The sequence below is a fragment of the Salarias fasciatus genome, unplaced genomic scaffold, assembly GCF_902148845.1.
Source record: "Salarias fasciatus unplaced genomic scaffold, fSalaFa1.1, whole genome shotgun sequence".
Taxonomy (NCBI): domain Eukaryota; kingdom Metazoa; phylum Chordata; class Actinopteri; order Blenniiformes; family Blenniidae; genus Salarias; species Salarias fasciatus.
The window spans coordinates 232,501-250,976 of record NW_021941402.1 but is presented as its reverse complement, the minus strand read 5'-3'; the positions used below and the strand labels follow the sequence as shown (position 1 = coordinate 250,976).

The window sequence follows — 18,476 nt, the reverse complement described above, 5'->3', positions numbered from 1 at the left end:
GCCGTCTGATTCAAGTTGTTTTAACAAAGGTATTCAAAGTTTAACTTCCCAACCAAATCTGTCACTGACCCTCCTACAAACACTTCAGAGGCTGAGAGCTCTGATATCAGCCACAGTTTGCCTTCCACTGATTCCTGCTAAACCAACACAAAACACAAGTGCGGCTGACGAAATGTGAGCTCTGTGAACATGTAGCAGTTGTTTACATGTAGCCTCCTGATTTAGCAGTGGGACAGACATGAGGGCTTTGATACCAGAAGATGCCTCTTATCCTCAGAGAGTGGCGCCATCACACAGGTGCTGGGACTTTGTCCTTCGTCCGTGGCGCTGTGTGGCAGTGTGCTGGTGTGTTTCTGGCTGTGACGTCATGTAGCAGAAGGCTCTTTCAGTCTGTCACACTCTGAGCGTGTGTGTTCACCTGTGGATCAGACTGGACCGACACACACTTGGCCTCTGCTGCGTTACAAAGTGACTCACTGCAGCCTGGAGGGTCAAACAGCTTCATCTCACTTCATTCTGGTCTCAACTCAGTCAAACAGGAGCAGAACTCAGAAAGCTCATCATCACACGACTCGTCAACCTTCAGCTCGGTTTCCTCTGCAAATTTGCACCTGTTGTCTGGTTTTTACACTCTGTTGAATTCACAAAGCTGAAACTTGACATGAAGAAATATGTTAATAAATGATGGAATTTTAAAAAAAGATGATTATTAAAAAAGTCAAGTGAAACTATATAAATAAATGAGGTGATGATATTTCTGTTTACTTTAGAAGTTATTATACGCTGTATGCTGTGATTCTGATCTGGGAAACATTAAAGACATTCATAGCCAGTCTGCTCGTCTTGTCTCTTTATTCATTCTGACAGTTTAACATGATCCTGTACATCCTTGAAAAATGTCACCATGTAGAATTAAGATTTAAACATTTAAAAGTCAATACAAACCTTCATCAGTCAAAACATTTTCAACAAACATGCAACATGATTTCATCGACTCCCTTTGTTGCGGACGCAAGTTTCAACATTTTTTGTTTTGAGCCTTGAATATATGTTTTTAAATTATGTCGTATCAGACTGAACTCAAATATTCAGCTTTAAAATTGTCAGCATGAAAACTTACAATTACTTCACACATGCATGATGATGCCACAACTGAACTGAAGGAAATTTATCATCATCAAGAAAACAAGAACAAAAACACAATATTCATCACAGCTCTCATGTCACGAACTTAATCTGGTTAAAACTGACTTTTTCCACTATCATGTTTACATCTCACTAAAATCATAAATGCAACAAAAGATTATTCACACAAACGTTTCACATATTCTCAAAATGCGTACAAGAACATTTTAATGTTTTCTCATCAAAATAATCACTTAACAGTCATGAAACAAATCTGAAATGATCATAATAACAGTATTTACAGTGATCAGATCAGGGCAAACTGATAAAACAAAATACCTCTGTGCTCTGATGGTTTCTCCTCTTTTACCTTACAGTGTCACGATGTTTGGAAAGTTCTTTGAGATAAATGTTCACGAGGCAATGATACATGAATCAATGTACTTTTGATATTTTATACTGAATGCTAAAAGTTCTCCACACTACACCTCATTTTCAGAACACTGTCATGATTACTTCAACTGGTGGAGTGCATCAGAGTTCCACCTGTTCACATTTTGGATTTTCACAATGTGCTCAACAGAAACACGACTAGTTTAGTGTGAAGTCAAGAAAAGTGTTGTTTAATGTGGTGTTAATATCTATGTCATAACAATATGATTCACTTCATGACATGTGAGTCTCAACAGGTAGATTATAAAATATGAAACTCACTCTACACTCAGAGTAAGTGATGTAAATGAAAAGTCTCACTTCATGTAAAAAGACTTTTTCAGGCTTTCTTCTGCCTGCTGATGTGTGATCTTTCTCCAAGGTGAAGGAATGTCAGCAGGCTCTGCATTATACTGTTTGGCAAAGTCATCATTGTACTTGGTCATGATGTATTTCCAGTAGTCTGAAGCCTCAAGACTTCCATCTGGAAAAATATCCCAGTCAGGGAATATTTCTCTGTACCTCTTATAAGGATGACTTTCAATGTTTGTTTGAGGACAACGAAAGCAACCATCATTTTCAACAAGAGATGAACAGATGTCAGTGGAAAGTTTCATATTACACCTGTAGTTATTCAGACCCAGTGGTCGGTGTAATGAGGCCCAGTGTTGTGCATGAGCTTCTCCTCCAGCCTCACAGGGAACAGCACAGAACGGACACTTTTTGCCACATCCGATCACTCTCTGGAAAAGCTCATCCTGAGGCTGCATGTGGAGACATTTTCGTTTGTCTTTGAACGTTGATGTTTTGAACTTCTCTCTCAAAGAAATTTTCATGGCAATCACAGAAATTGTGAGGTAGTCAGCAAACTTGTTCTGATCAGCATTGTTCAGGATCATAAATGCTCCAAGTGCATCCTGGGAAATGACCAGTTTATCACCAAGCTCTTTACAGATGTCCTCCACTAAAGTTTTCACATTCTCTCTGTTTAGTGTTTTGGCCTTTTTAATTCCTTCATTTATGTAGCTGACACTTGTCTCAAGATGTTGATTCTCAAACTCAGATGTTTTGGAGGAACTTGAAAAATGTTCCTGTATTTTTTGAAGGATCCACTTCTTCACAAAGCTCTCATAGGAGGAAGTGAAACTCAGGTAGTCATCAAAGCTTTCCTTTGAAAGCAAATCCAGTAAAATGTAGTACTGGAAAGCGACTCGTGTGCTGAATTCCTTCTTCTTCAGCATTTCATCCACAATAGAAAGACCCAGGTAACGATTGATGAAGTCTTCAACAGCAGGTTTCAAGCATTTCGCGACAAACTCTTCAGCTTTCTTCTGGCACTGATCTCGTTCCTGAAACACATCTTTGAAATCAGCAGTTACTGAGTGATAGTTTCTGTGTGTACAACTGTGTGATGGAAAGTTCTAATGAGTGCATGCTTAATTGTTTTGCAGTGCTTAGATTTATTTGTTATAACTAACCGTAGCTCTCACACACTCAGATGTGTGAGGAACCGCGAATGTTTTGTCTAGAATTGACTTTTCCTGATAATCTTAGCTTCAGAGCTGTGGGCACTCATGGGAGTCTTCCTGTGTCCAGCCTATGGCTGGGTGCAGTCAAGGCCTCTGGGAGTGTACATGGCAGATAGTTATTAGAGACTTGCACGCCCCTGCGAGGGCAGAACTCACCCTGTTACTCTAGTGACTGTGTGATTTCTCAGTTGCGCAGCTTAATAAATTGAGACCACCAAGAACTCACCGTTTGATGCCCTTTGTTAAAATTGCAATTACAACAACTCCAATCCCACATCCCTCAAAAAGCTCTCCCGGTGGGTCTCTGTGGTCAACATTTATCAGGTCAAAATTCATGCAAATGTGAAAGTAGTTTTCCAGTTGAAGACTGATGTCTCTACCAGCGAGGATATTGAAGCAGAGGACTGCAAGGCATGAATGAATTTAACAAAGTAAATAGCTTCACCAATATGTTCTATTAACCTTGTGTCGACCTTATCTTATTTACAACCTGACTATTTTAAAATAAGACTGTTGCCAAAAATAACAAGGAAATGGCAAAGAAATGTGATCCAAAGACAACATGTTGAGTGTGGGAACAGTGAAATTGAAGGGATTTTAAAATCAAAAACCCTGTTTGACACATCGATCCATCACTTTTTATAAATGCTGCATAATTGATCTTTCAGCTCGGTGTTTTAGACGTTGCAACTGTGTTCACACTTTGAAATGTTTTGAGGTTAATGTTTTCATTTCTACCAACCTGTTTTTAAAGCATTGCTGTCTGTTATTCTACATGGTTTCACAATGGCATCGAGATGGGAGTGAAGATAACTGTCATTTTTAACTTTTTCTAAAAGTCAAACCTTGTTCATTTTAGCTGAACAGATTTGATGTTTACATGTTATTTCAGTCAATGATACTTTAGTTTGAGAGAAAAGGTAATTCAGGAATTTCATGGACAACTATATTGTGGCACTTTTCCACTGGTCCCCGCTTATAGCCTTCTGCCTTGGTTCCTGCACGTTTCCATTATCAGATACTTTCATGGTCCCCGCTGGTCCCTGCCCCGCTGAGGTTCCAAGCGGGCCAAGGGGGGCCGAGAACGTGACGTTGGAAGATGGCCGGCCACTGATTGGCCACTGTCTGACTGCAGTGCAGTCAGTGTGCCGTTAGTTACAGAACCGTGACAGCGACTGCCATTTTTTTCCAATGAGGAACAATCTTCATGACATACATTAAATGCCAGTATACAAAACCCAATGTCAGAATACCAAATAAATTCTGAAACCAAAATACCACCAACACAGAGAGAGTGTGCTCTCTGACTGTTTCTTTTTGAAGGGGCTGACCGAGAAGGGGCTGTCTGAGAGCTTCAAGGTTTGTGGATATATTTACTGCAACTACATCACCAGACTTACTACTATTAGGAATTACATTGCAGACACAAGTAACCAACCCCCAAATAAGTGAATAGCAAACTAACTGTCTGTTGACGTGTGTGTGTGATGTGCCCCATAGTGTACACCACACACTGTAAGATTAGAATAGAGAACTCATCAGGTGTGAGGTCTCTAAAATCAGGGAAAGTTCAAAGAATCCTGTAGTGTGTACCAGCCTTAGAAGTAAGTGGAGGTAGAAAGCTACTTACAGTTCTCTGTGAAAAAAAGTTTGGACGCCCTGACTGTCAACCAAAGGAAATGCTTTGTTTCAATCCAAATATGTTTTCCATTATAATCATTATTTAACTTACTTGTTTTAGCTGTTGTCGTGGCTCTACACTCAGAGTAAAAAAGAAATGTTTCATTAAGCAAATTAGAAAGTCTCATATTTTAACCTGTCTACATTGTAAAATAATGAAACTGGAATGTTGGTTATTGTAGTTGTTACTTGAGCTGTAACTTACTGTCATGTTGAGGAGAGTCTTCTCTTCTCTTGGGGCCAAATGAAGCACCCAGTCCGTCATAGAATTCCTTGTTAAAGACAAAGAAACGAATAAAAAAACAATAATTGCTTGAACTATTATTTACCACAGCATTTAAGATTTTCTGCTACGATTCTGTTTTGTTCTGTCCCAGGAGTTTGTTTACCTCATCCTCTGAACTTTCCATCCTATCTTCACTCTCGGTCCTCTCAGTCAGTCTGGATCAAACTACCGCTGACTGAAAGTAACAGGACAATAAAAGACATTCAGTGTGACAATGTGCACATCCACATGGCAACTGAAGTCAAGTTTGAATAAGCAGAATGTCAAAAGTGGAAGAAAATCTGTCCATTAATGTTTATTTTAAAAGTAATAAAACTGTAACCTACGAGCTTGAATTGTCCATGGTAAAGTAGCTCCTTCTTGTCTGCCAGGAGTTGATGTGAATGAGGATTGCAGTCGATGGTGAAACTTTGAAATCATGTGCCACACCCATCCTGTCAGTTGTTTTTCCTCTGCTTGCTAAATACTTTCACTTTCCTGTTTGGAGCAGCAAAAAATGACTTGAGCCAAGACAACAGTACTTACAATAACAGGAAAAATGGTTTCTTTCTTGGCACTGATCAGACAAATGTCCTTTGTAACAACAAACCAGCACTCTGTGTCATTTACTTTTGAGGCTTTAAGAGTCAAAGTGACCTTGTCTACTGTGTCGCACTTTCCATATATAGACTTACATGTGAAAGAAGATTATCCAAATTTAAAGAAAAAAGTATTAAACTGTAATTCATATTCAGATTTGTATATTTCTTCTCTGATAATGAGCATTGATAAGCACTTTCAACTTACAGGAAGTATTCCCAGAGCCTGCCTTTGTGGAATTTAAATATTTTCCATGTGCCAGTGTGGGTTTTACACAAGTAGTGAGGTCAAAAAATGATGTGCTGGAGCAATAAATGTTAATATCATCGCATGTGCTTCTCTCCTGACATCTGCTCTCAGGAGTTCATTGAAAATATATTTTTCTCTGTGGACGTGTGAGACCAAAATCTGATTTGGAAATGCAAGATAAAACCGTTTAGCCAAGTTACCATTTCTGCTGACTGTGACTGATGAGAAAGTGGAGACTTTTTCTGTCATAATGGCAACAAGTTATATTCAGTTGTGGCTGTGTACCCACCCCAGTCAACCTTCCTTTTTTTTTTTTTTTAACATTTTCTATCAGCTTGTTTTACTTTATCAAAAATATTAAGATGAATCTTTTAAACGTGTCTGTACATTCAGTTTGCTGTCTTATTTCCTGCCTTAAAAATGATCCTTCCTTAGAAAATGGTATTTGATTCAGTTTAAAAACAAAAAGAAAGTTGTTGCAGAATCACATTAACTCCTACATAGTGGGTCAGACTTGGGCTTTAAAGTCCCACTCCAATACTCCATTGTAGTGATTTTAAAGTGGTTTCAGAAGTATTTAAATTGTGATTACGAAGGTTTTAGCTGAAATCACAAAAGCGGAGCAGGGGTCCCAGTCCGGTGGGGGGGGGGGGGGGGGGGGCAAGCAATTTTCCATGGGCTCTTGTGGCCTAAACATCCCCATTAAAACATAATTGCTTAAAAAAATGCTGCAGATAATGTAATGTACAATGTACGTAATGTACTACACTGTCTGGTTCAGACACACCTCTTTCTTTTAGCTTTTAACATTTTCAATAATTTGTATTAATATTTTTATAAAAAATAGATTTTTTTTCTCAATAGCTCCCAGGTTATTTGACCTATTGACTCCAAATCACATGTGAATCACATTACTACACTGTCTGGTTCCGACACACATCTTTGTTTCCTCTGTTAATGTGCCTAATAATTTGTATTATTATTTAATTGAAAAATACAATATTGTAGCTCAATAGCTCCCAGGTTATTTGACCTATTGATTCCAAATCACTTGTGAATCACATTACTGTAGTGTCTCTTTCAGACACACCTCTGTTTTTGCTTTAAATATTGCAAAAAAATTATATTAATATTTGTAAGGCCAATGCAGTATTTGAGCTCTTTATCTGTTTATTTGATCTATTGACTGAAAAGCATAATTAGGACAAGGTTTCCTTAATTTAATTTGTTCAGTTTAGTTTTTTGTCAACATTATTCACGTGTCTTCTATTAATTATGAATAAGGTTGTGATCAACGTTTGTTTTGCAATCCTCTCGGTTTCGCTTTTACCGTAATGCGTAGAATATGTGCGCACCACTAAATAACGTGTCGGCTCACTTCACTGTGTTTGTCAGAGCGCCGGCTGGCTTGACCGCAGTAAACTCGGTAGGCGACATGCTTTTTAGCGGTGCGCACGTATTCTTCGCATTACGGTAAAAGCGAAACGACAGGATTACAGGCTGCACCTCCGAGAAAACTAAACAGACAACATGAGCGAGAATTTTTTTGTTAATTTTTATTTTTTAAACAACTTTATCCTCATGAACGTGACTGTTATAGAGTCCAACTTTCCTTCCTTACATTTTCTTCAGCACACTTTTTTCCCCCTTCAGGATGGACCCCCGCGCAGCAGTGGGCCGGGGCAGCCGCCCCCTCCGCCCCACGCCTGCTCCGCTATTGGTTGTCAGTAGCAGTCTGAAGCGAAGACATTTTATTAATTCCAGGAGTTTACCATTATTTACTGAGTTATCTGCACCCCCCAGCTGCCCGCCCCACGCCCCCTCCTCCCTTTCTTCTTCACTCCATGACCGTTTCTGGACGTCCCTCATCAGTGGATGAACAGATGTCGAAACGACCAGAACTGTCCCGGTGCCCCGGGAAGAAAAAACAAGAAGAGGAGGAGAAACGAAAGGAAGACGGAGGTAATGTTGTATGAAATTATGTCTCTGTTGCAGAACGTGACATTAACCTGGATTAAGCGACATTGCCGCTAATCAATAAATAAACAGCATCAAAAGTGTGGAGGGGCTTGTTGTTGAAAATAATGTAGATCATGTAGATAACTACTGGTATTCTCAGCTTACATTCCTCAGGGAATTTTATACTAGATCATTTCTGACGCTGTTTACATTTTCTTTCATTCTTTTTTTAAAGGTTTTATTTGCCATCTGGGTAGCTAACGTTTGCCCTGCTGGTAATCGTCACTTTTCCACCCAGATCTTCTAGCTGTGGGCTCATCATTAATGTCAATTAAGAGTATCACAGGAGAGGGAACGCTGCTGTGAATATCAGCACTGCTGTAATTCAGTCAGATGTGTATTATAACGTCAGTACTGCAGTTTACTGCTGCTTTACATTGTGCTATTCAGCATTCCACTGTATTGACAATAAACTGAACATCTAATTTGCAAATCAGAAACCAGTGCATTGTATATTATACATGCACTCCATAGTGAACATCATACATGTATATGGGCTTTTTTATTATAACATGTCATTTTATTCTTGGAATCATGTGTTTTTATAATTAGATACTCAGTGGAGTCACGTACTCTTTTCAGATGTGCTGCTGAAGTTTCCAAATCCCCCCTGGACCATCTACCACATCTGCTGCTGCTGCCTCCACCTCAGCATCATAGTCTGCCTGGGATGCAGCAGAATCAAGGCTTCATTTGGTGCTTCCACCTCAGAATGTGCTCCTCCTGGTGCCTCCACCTCAGCTACACCTTCATGAGAAGAAGCTGGCAGAACTTTACCAACATGTGGGCTGCACTGAGAATCTCTGCCACTCCTCCTGTTCCAGTGGCTTCTGCTGAAAGAAGCTTGATGTTTGATTTTCTGTACCATTTATATTTCATGTTAGGTATTCATGTTGTATTTCATATATTCATTTAATTTTGCATATATTTATCGATAATTTATTATCTTGTTGACTATGCTGATTGGGAATTATCTTCCTTTAAATAAAACAATTGTCAAAGACAAATCTATCAAGTTTCTTGTTAGTTTAGTATATGCTGGCAATGCAAGGGGGCGCCACCTAAAATCTTGCCTAGGGCGCCGGATTGGTTAAGGGCGGGCCTGGGCTGAGAGCTCTGATATCAGCGACATTTTGCCTCCCAGTGATTCCTGCTAAACCAACACAAAACACAAGTGCGGCTGACAAAATGTGAGCTCTGTGAACATGTAGCAGTTGTTTACATGTAGCCTCCTGATTTAGCAGTGGGACAGACATGAGGGCTTTGACACCAGAAGATGCCTCTTATCCTCAGAGAGTGACGCCATCACACAGGTGCTGGGACTCTTTCCTTCATCCGTGGCGCTGTGTGGCAGTGTGCTGGTGTGTTTCTGGCTGTGACGTCATGTAGCAGAAGGCTCTTTCAGTCCGTCACACTCTGAGCGTGTTTTCACCTGTGGATCAGACTGGACCGACACACACTTGGCCTCTGCTGCGTTACAAAGTGACTCACTGCAGCCTGGAGGGTCAAACAGCTTCATCTCACTTCATTCTCAGTAGCTCAGTTGGTAGAGCAGGTCGTGTTATAACTGGAAGGTTGGTGGTTCGATCCCTGTTCCCGCAGGCGTGGAACTGTTGTGTCCTTGGGCAAGACACTTCACCCACGTTGCCTGGTATGAAAGTTGTGAGAGTGAATGGTTGGTGGTGGTTGGAGGGGCCGATGGCGCAGATTGGCAGCCTTGCTTCCGTCAGTCTACCCCAGGGCAGCTGTGGCTACAATAGTAGCTTACCACCACCCAGTATGGTGTGAATGAATAATGCAATGTAAAGTGTCTTTGAGTGTCCTGAAAAGCGCTATATAAAACCAGTGCGTTATTATTATTATTCTGATCTCAACTCAGTCAAACAGGAGCAGAACTCAGAAAGCTCATCATCACACGACTCGTCAACCTTCAGCTCGGTTTCCTCTGCAAATTTGCACCTGTTGTCTGGTTTTTACACTCTGTTGAATTCACAAAGCTAAAACTTGACATGAAGAAATATGTTAAATAATGGACTTTAAAAAAAGATGATTATTTAAAAAGTCAAGTGAAACTATATAAATAAATGAGGTGATGATATTTCTGTTTACTTTAGAAGTTATTATACGCTGTATGCTGTGATTCTGATCTGGGAAACATTAAAGACATTCATAGCCAGTCTGCTCGTCTCGTCTCTTTATTCATTCTGACAGTTTAACATGATCCTGTACATCCTTGAAAAATGTCATCATGTAGAGTTAAGATTTTAACATTTAAAATCAATAAAAACCTTCATCAATCAAAACATTTTCACCAAATGCATTACATGATTTCGTTGACTCAAAACCTTTGTTGCAGGCGCAAGTTTCAACATTTTTTGTTTTGAGCCTTGAATATATGTTTGCAAAGTATGTCATATCAGACTGAACTCAAAGAAATATTCAGCTTTAAAATTGTCAGCATTAAAAAGTCACAATCACTTCAAACATGATGCCAGAGGTCAACTGAATTAAATTTAACATTAAGAGAATAAAAACACAACAGTCATCACATGTTTTTTTCCACAACAGATCTCATGTCACAAACTTAATCTGGTTAAAACTGACTTTTTCCAGTGTCATGTTTACATCTCACTGAAATCCTAAATGCAACAAAATATTATTCACGCTAACATTTCACATGTTCTCAAAACGAACATAAGAGCATTTTAATGTTTTCTCGTCAAAATATTCACTTAACAGTAGGGCTGGGTACCGTTTAACGGGACCTCAGTGGTATCGACCGAAAAACTTCGGTATATACTGGTACCGAACAAGAGACGTGCGTACAGGTATCAGTTTCGGTTTTTAAAGTGGCTACGCGGTCAATAAACATGCGCCGAAATGATTGATTAGTTCTTCTCTTTCACTGAAAAAACACTGCATCGCATCATTGAACATATTACCACGTCTTGTCGGTGTCATGCCAAAAAGTGATTGCCGGCAAAAAACTGATTTCCGGTCTGCGGACAGCTGAAAAGCACAGCTTCTGTGGTTCTGCGGCAGTCTTCATCGGGCTCAAACAAGTTTGTTTATGATCATCGAATGATTTGTGTTTGCGTTTGATGTCCTTCTGTACATCCAGTTGCCTTACATCGCTGTTAAACAAGCTAGTTGGTGATTTTAATCTGGCTTGGAGTTATGCTAATAAAGATGTGTGTCGTCGAGGTGTTCTATGTGTTCTTTTTTTTTTTTTTTGCACCAAAATTACTAGATCGCTCAACAGAGTAATTTGATCCCGAGCAGTGCTTTGTACGGTTTGAAAATTGAGTAAAAGCACATGTCAAAATCAGCTTATTTTGCTTGCCAAAAACTGATTCATGCCTCTGGTACTATATATAAAGGGATATTTTGCCCCAAAATTATTTAATATAACACACCAAAGTCAGATTTATGATATTTGAACACAACCAATACTTTATACCACTTGAAAAATTAGTAAAGAGATTTTACAACGTCAAAATCAGCTTATTTTGCTTGCCAAAAACTGATTCTGCGGACCGGAAATCACTTTCTGTCAGAAATCAAGTTCTGGCACGACACCAACTCACACTCTTTTTCCAACAACATGCAGAGAGAGCCGGCAGTGCTTGCAGCACCCTTCATCCTCTGTGGTGTGAGTGTAAAGTAAGGTTGAACATGCAGGCAGCACACCTAGTGGCATAAGTGCAAATGCAGTCATGGCATTGTCTGTGCGCCGTGAATGCAGGTACCGAAAAAAGTACAGTTCAGGAACCGGTACCGTACGTGAGGTATTGAAAAAGTACTTGTACCCAAAAAATATCTAACGGTACCCAGCCCTACTTAACAGTCATGCAACAGATCGAAAGTGATCATAATAGCAGTTTGTACAGTGATCAGATCAGGACAAACTGATAAAGTATAATACGTCTGTGCTCTGATGGTTTCACCTCTTTTAACTTGCAGATATTGTCATGATGTTTGGAAAGTTCTTTGAGATAAATATTCATGGGTCAATGACACATGAATGAATGTACGTTTGATATTTTCACCTGAATGCTAAAAGTCCTCCACACTACACCTCATTTTCAGAACACAGTCTTGATTACTTCAGCTGGTAGAGTGTATTGGAGTTCCACCTGATCATATTTTGGATTTTGACAATGTGCTGGACAGAAACATGAAACCAGTTTGGTGTTAATTCTAGAAACATTATTTCAATCCAAGACACAGCAGAATTTTTTAGAATACATTTTTGAGTGTAAGTGATTGTGATTAAATATCTGTGTAGTAACAATATAATTAAATTAATTTCATGTGCATCTCAAGGAGATAATGTAAAAAAGATGAAACTGCCACTCTACACTCTCAGAATAAGTGACATAAATCAAAAGTCTCAATTCATGTAAAAGGACTTTTTCAGGCTTTCTTCTGCCTGTTGAGATGTGATCTTTCTCCAAGTTTCAGGAATGTCAGCAGGCTCTGCATTATATTCTTTAGCAAAGTCATCATTGTACTTGGTCATGATGTATTTCCAGTAGTCTGAAGACTCAAGACTTCCATCTGGAAAAATATCCCAGTCAGGAAAAATTTCTTTGTACCTCTTGTAAGGATGATACTCATCCTTTGTTTGACTGCATCGGAAAATATTTTCACTTTCAACAGAAGATGAGCAGATGTCAATTTCAAGTTTCTTCGTGTCACCCCACCTGCATCGACTCAGACCCTCTGGTCGGTGTAATGAGGCCCAGTGTTGTGTATGAACTTCTCCTCCAGCCTCACAGGGAACAGCACAGAATGGACACTGTTTGCCACATCCCATCACTCTCTGGAAAAGCTCATCCTGAGGCTGCATGTGGAGATGTTTCAGTTTTTCTTCAAAGGAAGTATTGTGGAACTTCTCTCTCAGAGTTTCTTTCATCTCCGTCACAGAATTCATGAGGTAGTGAGCAAACTTGTCCTGGTCAGCATTGTTCAGGATCATAAATGCTCCAATTGCATCCTGGGAAATGACCAGTTTATCACCAAGTCCTTTGCAGATATCATCCACTAAAGTTTTCACATTCTCTCTGTTTAGTGTTTTGGCCTTTTCAATGGCTTCAGTTATGTGGCTGACACTTATCTCAAGATGTTGCTCCTCAAACTCAGATGTGTTGGACAAACTTGAAAAATGTTCCTGTATTTCTTGAAGGATCCACTTCTTCACAAAGCTCTCATAGGAGGAAGTGAAGCTCAGATAGTCATTGAAGTTTTGCTTTGAAAGCAAATCCAGTAAAATGTAGTACTGGAAAGCGACTCGTGTGCTGAATTCCTCCCTCTTCAGCATTTCATCCACAATAGAAAGACCCAGGTAACGATTGATGAAGTCTTCAACAGCAGGTTTCAAGCATTTGCTGACAAACTCTTCAGCTTTCTTCTGACACTGATCTCGTTCTTGAAACACATCTTTGAAATCAGCAAAAAACTTTGACTTGTATTTATTTAGACACCTGTAAGGATCGTTTTCTTCTAGGAAATCTTCGTGCATTTTCTGAAACTTTCTGGCTGTGAATCCACAGATGTGCTGTTTCAGAGAAACTTCAAACTCTGTGTCCTTCTTTAGATCTTCATTCTTTTCCAGATGCTGGTCAATGATCTGGAGTATCTCTTCGATGTAAGTGTCATGATAATTGCTTTTTATAAATATTTTGTCATTTACAAATTGTGTGCAAGTGTTGATGATGATGTCAGCTTTTTCTTGTGCAACTTTGTCGTGATTTTCAATGTTGAACCAATCCCACATTTTGTCTTTCATTTTCTTGATGAATCCCTCTGCAGTATATTTAAAAGGCTCCTTCCCACAATCTTCCAGCCTTGTTTTGCTTAGTATTTCATCTGCATGATGTCCCCAGTATGCCAGATTTTCTTGCAACTGCCGATAAACATCTCCGCACACATCTGTAACATGTTGTTTTGGAGAAGTCAGTTTGCTCAGTGTTTCATTCCACATCTTGTTGAATTCCTCCTCCAGCTCTTCATCACTCATCTGAACCTTTCTCTTTCGACATTTCTCAATCAGGTCACACACTGCTTTTTCAATTTCTTTTGTGTGAGTTTCTTTAATTGTATCGGGCTCTGCCATTCCCTGTTTGATGTCCACTGCTGCTTGAAGCTGATCAAGTACAGACCTCTCAGTCTGGTTTCGAAGGCTTCTTGCACTGTTTGCAAAATCTTCTTTGTATCCAACAACCAGATTGACATGACCAGCTGTTTGCTTGAAGTATCGAGTTACTTTATCAACTAGTTTTGTCTCCCGGTCAGACATTACTCTGACAGCTTCAGTTTTTAACTGACTGTGAAATTGTTTCAAGTCAGACGTGTGTGATTGTGCAGCAATGGTACCAAAATTAGAAATTTTGGTTTCTGCACTTGTGACCCAGTCGTAAATTTCCTTTTGAATTCCCATTCCCATTTGTTGAATTCTGTGCAGAGCCTCATGTAGGCCTTGGCGACAAGGCTGTTTCTGAAGCTGAAGAGAAAGTTTTCATGCTTCACTGCATTCCACAGACTTGTCATCCACTCTTTAAACTCCAACACTTTGTTGACAGATGAATCTCTGTTTCTCAGGAGCTGGATGATGTTTTTCTTGAGCTCATAAACAGCCTCGCTGTAGCCTGTGTTGACTGGTGCCATTGGAGGGTTTCCAGTCCAGAGACCAGGAATGTAGCAGTTCCCAGTGTCAGGATCATACGCCATCACATCAGTGAAGCTCTTGTTCTGCTCTTTCTTTTCCACTCTGGCTGCTGCCTGGGTCATCTCATTCAACTGTTCAAAGAGCAGCTTCCGATCTCGTAAGTTCTTCTCGTGGGCTGAAACATCAGACACATTCTGGTGAACAAAGTAACATTGTGGCTTTTTGCCCACTTCCTTCATCCGGAGGAAAGCATGCACGACTATCTGGAGGATGTCCTTCATTTCTGTTGAATTCTCCATTGCAATATTGATAATGGTGATGTCGCTCAGCCCCACAACAAGTGTTGCTAGTTCATTGTCATGTTCATAGCTGTTGTCCAGCTGGGTGAGTTCTAGGGACTTCAAGCCTTCAGTGTCAATGATCATCATGAAGTCACAGTTGAGCTCTTTTTGGAGCTCTTCATCAATTCTGATGAGCAGCATGAAGGCACCGCGAGTGCATCGACCACTGCTGACTGCAAACTGCACTCCAAACATGGTGTTGAGGAGAGTGGACTTTCCTGTGCTCTGAACTCCCAGAACTGTAACAACCAGTATCCTGTTCTTAGAACCCACCAAGTCATTGAGCTGAGAGAGAACATCACTGACCCAGCTCAGAGGGATGTTGGAAGCTTCTCCATCTACAAGCTCCAGTGGAAATCCATCAAGTAGCAGCTGTGCACCAAGTTTGGGCAGATGATTTAACTGCTGACGTGATGGATGTGTTTCTATTAGAGCTCGTGAAGCTTCATAGATTTGACTCATCTCACGGAAGAAGTGTTCAGTGCCTAGTGAACTGTTAAAAAGCTGTTGATCAATTTCTTTGATCTCTGCATTGTTCTCAGAGTTCTTGCACTTTTCTTTGTACAGCTCCCTCAGTTCTGACAGTTTTACACGAGATATGTCATCAAGGTTAATTCGCATCCACTTAAGAAAAAAGCCTCTCTCTAAAGTGTTCCTTGATATTGCACTGATAAAGGATGTCATTGCTGTGGAAATGCCAGAAGATTTTTGTTTCTTTCGCAGTTCAGTTCTCTGCAGCTGAAGGTCACTTTTGTAGTCCTCAATGTTTTGAGATCCAACTTTTCGAAGTCGAACTTCTTCCTTCTCTAAGGCAGTAAAATCCTTCCATATTTGCCCTTGCATTGGCAGCTGATCTTCTTTGTACTTCAAGATGTCTTGAATTCCAGCAGTGATCATGTCTGCTTGTTGTTTTCCAGTCTGGCACTCTGGAGAGTCTTCATCCACCAATATTCCCAGTTCATGGGCAACCTCAGCCATCTGCTCAATTCTCATCTTCATCTCTGTTTTCTCAACTACATGACTAACTGCTTGCCTCAGACGTTTCACAAAGTCTGCTTCATTGATGGATTTCTTCTTCAAAATGATGTTTTTGTTTTTCAAGGACATGTGAGTTGCTACTTGTTTAAGAACACCTGGACTGAAGTTCCTGCTCTGGTGGTTTCCCACTAAGAATATCTCTGACTTGCTGTTCAGGTTGGTCAGTAGTTTCCACTCAGGGTTGAGATTATCAAAGAAAACAAAGACTGCTGCAGATGTTTGACACAAAAAGGAAAACTGTGTTTGGAAAGAGGCAATATCTCCTCTGAGGTTAGCTAAAGCCACTGGGTGGCTGAAAATATCAATGTTTTCATTGCCACAAGGAAGGTACCAAGTCATCTCAGTCAGTCCATTGGATATTCTTCGTGGTGTGTCTCCACAGTCCATGTTGTGGTGAACAAAGGTGTCATGGTACTGCTGAGAGCTGCTCAGGAGCTTGTTGAGGGTCTCTGACTTGGACAAAGAGCACTCACCCAGTCTCACAAAAGAGATCATTGGTAGTTCAGACTTAACCATTCTGTCTTCAGTGAAACCTTTGGAGAGTGATTTGGGTCTGTACTTTTTAACAATGTCTGTCAAAGCCCACACCATCAATGTGCTCTGATTTTTATCACAATCAGGAAGCAGCAGAGGCACAGAAAACTGACACATGGACATTTTGAGAGCTAATTCCTGCTGCACAAAACCATCAGAACACAGAAAAAGAGCAGTGATTATGTCGAGGGGATTCAACACATCAGCAGAGTTTGAACTGCTCAGGAGATCATCCAGATCAAACTCATCATTCTCTGACACATCACTTTCACATTCTGATCGATATGTCACATTTCTGGCTGTTGCATTCACCATCATCAATTTCTTCAAAAAATACCAAGGAAGGTCAGATTTACACTTGGCAGGTTGATTATCAGTGGTCTTCTTATCAATTTGAAGTATCTTACTGAGTGATAGTTTCTGTATGTAGAACTGCTCCAATCCCAGATCTTTCGAAAGGCTCTTCAGGTGGGTCTCTGTGGACAATAATTAAAAGGTCAGAATTAGGTATGTCCTGATACCACTTTTTTTGCTGACGAAGTACAAGGACGAGTAATTTGAGTCCTTGCTGATCCCAAGTAACAATACAAGCAATTAATAATATCATCATAATAAATTTAAATAATGATTTTTTTTTTCAGCACATGTTCCCTTAACAAACATGACACCACTGCCACAGATTTCAGTAAACATTTCAAGTTTAACCTGGGCAATCTTTGCATGTACTGATAATTTAAAACTAGAAATCGGCACTCAGAGAGCGCAGACCTCCGCCACAGCTCAAATCAGTCACCAACAACCATAAGAACACCATATATAATCACACAACATTGTGATTCGGGGGGGGTGATCGGAGCTGAGCGCTGCAGTGTGTGTGGGGCCTCTCTCTGTCGCCCTGTTGCCCTCTCTCCCTGTGTGTGTGTGTGTGTGTGTGTGTGTGTGTGCATGTGTGTGTTTATCTGAAAAGGAAAACCGAAAAGCAACATAATTTATGTTATTTTACTTCATTTGAATTTTTTTTTTCCCTTGTCCTGCTCAGCAGCTGGGTCGTGCTATATTGTATGATTGTAGCCTTTTACTATCTGAACAGATTTTAATGTTAGCAGCAGGACGAGACTGAATCTCCTCCTGCTGCTGCCTTTATTTAAAGCTGGCGTTCGGCATGGTTGCCGGACAGGACCGGGACGGAAACGGTCAAAGAGCGAGAGACAGAAAGAGAGAAAGATAAAGAGAGGGAGAACGGGGGGGGGGGCACAACCTATGTACAAATTCACAACAAATGTAAGACAGTGTTGTCAACGCACCACACGCGACCAAGAACAATCCCAAACCCCAATCTAGACAACACCAAAACAGAGCCGACAACCAACACAAAAACTGACAGAGTAGTGAACAGACTAGTAACTAGTAGTAAACTCAGAGCGTGCATCACGAGAGGGCTACTGCAGATCACCATTATTCTAACCACCACAAGAAGACAAGGTAACCGAGTATGTGAAGAGTGATTAAAGATCAGCGTGATCATGAAAATATGATGGTGATAGTGATGGTGATAGTGATCATGATCATGCATATATGACCTCTGACCCCTGAGAAGGCCATAAGCAGGCCAGAGAGGCCCTCAGAGCCCAGACAGTCGGCGGTCATCACAGAGCCCAGATCCAAGCCGTTCCCCCAGGCAGACGCCCACGCTCCGGTTCAGAAATGGGGCAGAGGAAAGCCCCGGCTGGGGACCCCGGTGGTCCTGGGTCCCGGGCCCCGACCGGGCCACGACCGGCAAGAGCCGGTCCACTCTGGGTGCCAGACGCCCGGGGCGGGCAGAGCCAAGAGCCCAAGGCCCAAGAGCCCAAGAGCCGACCCCCCACACAGGCGGAGGGCCATGACCCACCCGGGAGAACCGGCCCACACGGGCGGCTACCCACCCCCCAGCGCTCTGGCCACGCACCCCGAGATCCAGGGCATCACAGCCCCCCCCCCCCCCCCCCCCCCCCCCC

At 40.9% G+C, this 18,476-nt stretch overlaps 2 protein-coding genes across 2 annotated transcripts in view; both read right to left on the bottom strand.

The window, feature by feature from the left end:
* Window positions 1-717: 717 nt before the first annotated feature.
* LOC115385742 (interferon-induced very large GTPase 1-like) lies at window positions 718-5,434 on the bottom strand. Its single transcript, XM_030087807.1, has 4 exons — window positions 5,379-5,434; window positions 5,156-5,227; window positions 4,972-5,038; window positions 718-2,917 (listed from the first exon to the last, which is right to left on the bottom strand). Exons 2-4 carry the CDS (start codon window positions 5,174-5,176, stop codon window positions 1,875-1,877), a joined length of 1,131 nt encoding a protein of 376 aa, XP_029943667.1. The 5' UTR covers window positions 5,177-5,227; window positions 5,379-5,434; the 3' UTR covers window positions 718-1,874.
* A 6,858-nt stretch (window positions 5,435-12,292) lies between these two features.
* The window catches only part of LOC115385739 (up-regulator of cell proliferation-like), a 22,061-nt gene continuing 15,877 nt past the window's right edge, over window positions 12,293-18,476 (bottom strand). The window contains 3 exon segments of the mRNA XM_030087806.1: window positions 12,293-12,459; window positions 13,738-14,325; window positions 14,328-16,958. Of these exon segments, the coding sequence (XP_029943666.1) occupies window positions 12,293-12,459; window positions 13,738-14,325; window positions 14,328-16,958 (3,386 nt within the window).

What these genes read in the sequence shown, in the direction of transcription:
- LOC115385742 (XM_030087807.1), bottom strand. Translation starts at nt 5,176, where the DNA reads ATGGAAAGTTCAGAGGATGAG. An exon ending in TGGAAAGTTCAGAGGATGAG is followed by an intron (nt 5,039 to 5,155) that starts GTAAACAAACTC and finishes GTCTTTAACAAG; the next exon opens with GAATTCTATGACGGACTGGG. An exon ending in AGACTCTCCTCAACATGACA is followed by an intron (nt 2,918 to 4,971) that starts GTAAGTTACAGC and finishes CTGATTTCAAAG; the next exon opens with ATGTGTTTCAGGAACGAGAT.